Here is a 7,073-nt window from a genome sequence, read left to right as displayed (position 1 = left end):
CATACCGTTTTCCAGAGTGGATGCACCAGCTTGCATTGCCACCAACAATGCAAAAGAGATCCTCTTTCTCCACATCTTCGCCAACATCTGTTGTTGCCTGAGTTGTTCATGTTAGCCATTCTGACAGGTGTGAGGTGGTATCTCATTGTGGTTTTTATTTGTATTTTCCTGATGATGAGTGATGTTGAGCATTTTTTCATGTGTCGGTTGGTCATCTGGATGTCTTCTTTGGAGAAGTGTCTATTCATGTATTTTGCCCATTTCTTTACTGGGTTATTTGTTTTTGGATGTTGAGTTTGATCAGTTCTTTATAGATTTGGGATACTAACCCTTTATCTGATATGTCATTTGCAAATATCTTCTCCCATTCTGTCCATTGCTTTTTAGCTTTGCTGATTGTTTCCTTTGCTGTGCAGAAGCTTTTTATTTTGATGAGGTCCCAGTAGTTCATTTTTGTTTTTGTTTCCCTTGCTTCTGGAGACGTGTTTTTAAAAAGGCAGGGGGAGAGGTCTGTTTTGTATGGTTAGAAGCAGATTATAGTTTTATATGGGGTGATTAGCAAGATGTGCTACACATGTGCTATTTCACCAAATGCAGTGAAGGGAGCAACCATGTAGATATCTGCGCTACAAGTAGTATGGCTATAGGGAACAGAAAGTATAAAGGCCCTGAGATAGGATCTTTCCTGGTATGTTAGGAGGCCAGAATGATTAGGAAGCCAGTGGCTAGAGACCAATGAGTGGGAAGAGAGAGAAACAGAAGGACTTTGTAGTACATTGGAAATGCAGACTTTGGCTGCTACTCTGAATTGAAATGGAAACTGGTGGAAGAGTGTGAGAAGAGGAATGTCATGACATTTTAAACAGATATATGTGTATCCTTGACAAATATAGTGTTTTTTGGCTGTTTTTTAAATGTACATAAATGACATTGTGCTATACCACTCTCCCCGCTTATATTTTCCTATTTAACAATGTTTCTAGGATCTACCCAAGTTGGTATCTATAAATCTACTTTGTTATTTGTGACTGCTGTGTAGTATTTCATTGTGCACATACACACATTTTATGTATATATCCCTCCAGTAACAGACACTGGCATAGTTTCCAGTTGCCTGCTATCACAAACATTCCTGTGATAAACATGCTCATAGGGCCTCTTTATGGACTCAGGAGAGAGTCCTTGGGGTGTTTACCTCAGGGATTGTGGGGTGGGAGTGTGTGCATTCTTAACCCCACTAAGACTGTGCTTTAGGATGGTGACCCCAGTTACCTACTTCTACCAGCATTGCATGATAGTTTGTATCTTCTCATGAAATTATGTTGATCCAGTAAGGGAAGTGAAGTAAGGTTCCTTTTGGATGAGGAAACTGAGGCTTAGAGAGATTCAGCCAATTACCCTAGTTTTTGTAACCAAGTGGAAGAGCCAGGGCTCAAAGCCAAAGTTTTTGATACAATTTCCAGATATAAGATGAGTTCATCCATAGGCAAAGATATTATTATTATTATTATTATTATTATTATTATTATATTTAAGCCTTGTATTTTTCAATGCCTGGTCTAACTCAGTAAGCTTAGGAGTCCCAAGTAATTAGCACCAACATGTATGAGGGTGTTTAATTAGACTCCTTAGAGTTTCAAGGTAAAATATATGGAACAAAACTGATTTCATTTTCTCATGCAGACTATCTAACAGGCTCAAGTTTTAGTGGATGATTTTGAGGCTACAAAATTGTAAGGAGTAACTGATTTGCAAAGCTTGGGAACGTTGGATCAGATTTCAATATTAAGTATTAGATAGATTACATTAACTACATATTGTTTACTAGGAACTGAGCTAAGTACTTTACATTCATCATTTCACTTACTCCTTACAACAACCCTATAAAGTATTTTCTTTTACTCCCATTCGACTGTAGTGGAAACTAAATTTTGAGACATGAACTAATTTGTCCAGAGTTACCAGGTATGAGGCTGAGTTGCAATTTGAACCTGAAGAGTCTACCTGCAGAGCCTTACTCCTAAGTAAACTGTGCCGCCTTCCTGTTAAGGAAGCTTTTACAATGTCTTTACATTGAAATTGTAGATAATTTCTTGTCCGTTCAGGTGGTTTAAAGCAGTCATGGGAAGTACAGGGCTAGTTGGACAAGAATCTCCAGAGGGAGAAGATATGAAGTCTGAAAATGTCCCCAGGTCTCTTCATTATGTCTCCCTCTGTCCCCCTAAGTAAGATCCTCTGCCTTAGGACATCCCACCTAGATTATAGGTCCTGAGAATGACGCCTTTACAAACGTAAGGATTATCTAACTGGCATGGGTGGTTGGTTGCCTATAATTCTGATAGTGTTAAAACAAGAATCCTGATAGTGTTAAAACATGTGTCCTCAAAGGCAAACAATTCTTTATCACCTTGTGTGGCTTATACCTGTCATGAATGATGTGTGGTCAAAGTGTTATCATAGCTGGCTTTCCCCCCACACTTTTCATTTTGCTTGCCTTCCACAAAGAAAGTAATTCCATTTGTATCTTTACCTGAACCAGGTTTATAAAGGTTGCTTGGCTACAAAGCATGTATCTCAAGTCAATATATAGGAATTCTGGCTAATGTTTCTGATTTCTCTTATCATTTTGTGCATTTGTTCAACAAATACTTATTGAACAGTCTCATGGAGGACACAGGCAGTTGATGGAATTCTGATACATTAGGATAAATGGCACATGGGGTAATCTGGGTGCCATGAGAGCACACAGGAAGGGCAGCATAAGGGTCAGGGGAAGTTCCTGGTGAAGTAACCTCTGAGTTAGGGACTGAAAAACAAGTGTGGGGGGGGGTAGCTAAGTGATGGGACAAGAGGGCATTAGAGGCAAGGGAGCAGAGTGAGTATAGAATTTCACAGCTGGAGCAGGAACTGGGCAGGGGGTAAAGCTGGAGGAATCAGCACAGGTCAGATGATGAAAGAAGGAAGGACTAGGAAGGAAGGGCAGTGGGAATCACTGAAGTGTTTGAAGCCTGGGTGTGGGTGGAGAGACATGTCAGTCATATTCATAATGTAGAAAGACTCAAATTCTTAGCCCTCCTTATCTATTTCACATGCTTGTTAGTGGAACTGGTGAGTGGCAAATAAGGAGTCTAGATGGATTTGTAGACAGAAGGTCTGACTCATAACCCAACCTATAGAGTAACCTATAGAGAATATTTTTGGTAACATATAGAGAAGACTTTTCAATTTTGACTTGATCTTTCTGTCTTTACAAACCTCTCATAACATTACAAAATTCTCTCAAAACCAGAGCCTGAGTTGGAGGAGAGTGGGGGCTTTATGGCTTTGTTTTCTCTGTTCTCCACTACTCATTTCTGGGGAATTTCTGTGAATTGTTCATCCAAAATCTTGCTCCCCTTAAGGGGGGGGGGACCATTTGAATAGCAGCAGGGAGTAGAGGAAAAGAAGAAGCACTTGCAGGGTTTATTCATATATATATATATATATATATATATATATATATATACACGTATATATATACACAAATATACATGTATATATGTGTATATATATACGTGTGTATATATATATATATATATATATATATATATATATATATATAGGCATATTCAGAGAGTGGTTTGGGTGAGTTAAAAATAACTCCTTGTGAAAAATTAATAGGGAGTTACAAGTGAGTGTTTTAATAAAGCTCACAGAGCAGAACAGATTCTCCAAGCCATTGGGAGCTGACATCAGAGATGGCTCAGGGCGTTTACAGAGCATCTTGGGGCCAGAGAGGAGACTGTCTGCATAAGTCAGCTCTCCTTCTCTCCTGAAACCTAGGGAGGGAGGAGACAGAAATAATTGTTTTCATTGTGAGCTACTGAGCGAGGGGACTTATTTTGTTTCTCCCTACCCATCATACTCTCTTAACTGTAGATATAACTGTAGTTAATTTTTGTCTCATTGTTTTGGGTTAGGATTATTTAATATCACAATTCACAAAACAGCTTTTCTGGCTCTGCTCCCTTCTTAGAAATGGACCCTCAGTTGGCTGCTGTATCCGTTTCTCCACTGTCTCTTCACCAGACAACCTGTTCATCTGGTTCTTGCAGGGAGTTATGAAGCCCCACCCTTTTCTTCTTCTCCTTCCTCTTTTCAAAGTGCCTCTGTGAGCCTATATGGCTAATGTGAAGGGTTGAACTGTACATTCTTTGCCATTAGTGCAGCTTAATGGATGATGCCGAATGATGAGAAAGAGGACCAAAGTGACACCTAAACCTGGCTAGCTGATTTGGGGGTTAAGAGTTTTAAGAGTGGAGGACCAACATTAGTATTTTAAACTCAGATTATTATTTTAAAAATGGTTCTGTAATACAATGAGGCCCTTATTCTGTGAATTAATGTGCATAACTCATGCCCAAGCACCGTGCAAACATCTGGTGCATGAATTATTGCATAATACATTCATGCTCTGCTGCATTTTACAGCTTGATTAGTACATGAAGCTACATGACTTAGATGAACCCAAATGGGAATATATCATCCAGTGTGTAAAAAAGGAGAATGTTGGAGATATTTGTTACTTTTTGTGGGGGGAAAGCAGGTTTTTTTTTTTTTATGATGTCTTTTGGTGTCAGTTTCTGGGCTGCAACAGATGACATGGGACTTCTGAATTTGGGTTGGTTGGTAGAACACCATTGTCTAGTAAATATTTATTGTTTACTTAGGCTTTATGGAGGGACAGCATAAAGCAGATGAAATACAAAGCAGCAGATTTGAAATCTGAGCAACAGAACTCGGAAGCCCCAACCCAGCTCGACTTAACTCATCTTCATCAAACTGAATCCCAGACTCCAGGCTTCCTGTGCTTGCTACAGCTCTCTGCTCCTAGAACCCTCTTCAATTCCAGCTACGATGTTGTGTCAGGCATTTCGCAGATTTGGTCAAAAACTGGTTCGCAGACTTCCTAAGGAGCAACAGAGACCTGAGACCGACACTGCCATAAGCCTGAGCACTCTGGATTTAGTGGTGCTGAGTGTAGACCACATATTGGGCGCAGGTGTGTATGTCCTGGCTGGTGAGGTGGCCAGCAATCAAGCAGGACCATCTTTTGTGATCTGCATTTTGGTGGCCAGCCTATCTTCTGTATTGGCTGGGCTGTGCTATGCAGAGATTAGTTCTCAGGTTCCCCATTCTGGCTCTGCATATCTTTACAGCTTTATCACTATAGGCGAAATCTGGGCTTTCATCACTGCCTGGAACCTCATCTTCTCCTATGTTGCTGATACAGCCATGGTGGCCCTGACATGGAACTTAGCTTTTGATTACCTGCGTGAGCACAGGATCTCTCAGACCCTGCATGAGAACATTGCACCACACGTTTCCCGTGTCCTTACAGAATATCTAGATTTCTTTGTTGTGGGCCTTGTGTTGTTCCTCATGGAACTGCCGACTCTGAGGATTAATCACTTTCTCCTGGTTAGCAGAGCAGTCACAATGTTGAAACTTTTGATTCTTAGCTTTATCATCATCACTGGCTTCATTAAAGGGGACCTGCACAACTGGAAGCTCACAGAAGAGGACTACGTAAAGGCTGGACTCAATGACACCTCAAGCTTGGGCCCCCTGGGCTATGGAGGATTTGTGCCTTTTGGCTTTGAAGGGATTCTCCGTGGTGCAGCTACCTGTTTCTATGCATTTATTGGTTTTGACAATATTGTTACCAGAGCTGAGGAAGCCCAGAATCCCCAGCGTTCCATCCCCATGAGCATTGTGGTTTCACTGCTCATCTGCTTTTTCGTGTACTTTAGTGTCTCTGCAGCACTTACACTTATGTTGCCTTACTACAAACTTCAACCTGGGAACACCTTGCCTGAAGCATTTCTCCATATTGGCTGGGCCCCTGGCTACTACTTTGTTACCTTTGGATTTTTCTGTAGTCTTTCTGCACGCATCTTGGGCTTTATGTTACCCATTAAGCAGTTGATATACAAGATGGCAACAGATGGCCTCCTGTTCCCTGTCCTTGCCTGGATCCATGCTGGCACATACACCCCCATCATGGCCGCTGTGATCTTTGGAATTATTGCAGCCATCATGATATTCCTCTTTAAACTCACAGATCTCTTGGACCTCAGGTCAATTGGGTCCCTGATATCTCATTCTCTGGTTGCTCTTTGTGTTCTCATCCTCAGGTATCAGCCTGAGGTGAAGAATGGGGCAAATGAAGCAGAGATGCAGGAGGAGAATGGACCTTCAGCAGAGAGGCTGACTCTACAGCGACTACTTTTTCCAGGCAGTTCCACCCCCACTCCACTCTCTGGCTGGGTTGTCCGTGTTTGCTCATTACTGCTTGTTCTGCCGCTCACTCTTCTTTGCCTGGTGCTGGCCCAGTGGCCAGTTCTACTTTCTGGAAACCCAGTGTGGATTTCACTGGTTGTGGTGCTCCTGGTGTTCATCACTGGGCTCACTGGGGTCATCTGGAGACAGCCACAGAGCTCCAGTCGCCTTCACTTTAAGGTCCCTGCTGTGCCTTTCCTCCCGCTACTGAGCATCTTTGTGAATGTTTGCCTTATGATGCAGCTGACAGCTGACACCTGGGCCCTGTTGGTATCTGGATGCTGATTGGGTTTGCTATCTACTTTGCTTATGGGATCCAGCACAGCCTAGTTGCTTAATTCCACTTAAATTTGGGCCATGATTTTATATACTGCAATTTTGCTGAATTCACGTATCAGTTTGAACAGTTTTTTTTTTTTTTTTGGTGGAGTCTTTTGGATTTTCCATGTAGAGTATCATGTCATCTGCAATGAGTGAAAGTTTGACTACTTTGCCAGTTCATATGCCTTTTATTTCTTCTTGTTATCTGATTGCTGAGGCTAGGACTTCCAGTACTATGTTTAACAACAGTAGTGAGAGTGGACCTCCCTGTCATGTTCCTGACTCTAGGGGGAAAGCTCTCAGTTTTTCCCCACTGAGGGTATTAGCTATGGGTCTGTCATATATGTCCTTTATGATGTTGAGGCATGTTCCTTCTACTCCTACTTTCTTGAGGGTTTTCATCAAGAAAAGATTCTGTATTTTGCCAAATG

The 7,073-nt window shown here is 41.6% G+C and overlaps 1 protein-coding gene across 1 annotated transcript; it reads left to right on the top strand.

Annotated features, from left to right (window-relative positions):
• Positions 1-4,781: 4,781 nt before the first annotated feature.
• LOC124501500 (cationic amino acid transporter 3-like) lies at positions 4,782-6,733 on the top strand. The gene is given in 2 exon segments (XM_047065732.1): positions 4,782-6,583; positions 6,586-6,733. Coding segments are annotated over 2 exon segments (1,761 nt in total). The 5' UTR covers positions 4,782-4,896; the 3' UTR covers positions 6,660-6,733.
• The last annotated feature ends 340 nt before the right edge of the window (positions 6,734-7,073 follow it).

Source organism: Lynx rufus, unplaced genomic scaffold (genome assembly GCF_022079265.1).
Source record: "Lynx rufus isolate CCGP_SWC_20201006 ecotype Redwood Valley unplaced genomic scaffold, mLynRuf1.p SCAF_7, whole genome shotgun sequence".
NCBI lineage: Eukaryota > Metazoa > Chordata > Mammalia > Carnivora > Felidae > Lynx > Lynx rufus.
This window is presented reverse-complemented; position numbering and strand designations above follow the sequence as displayed.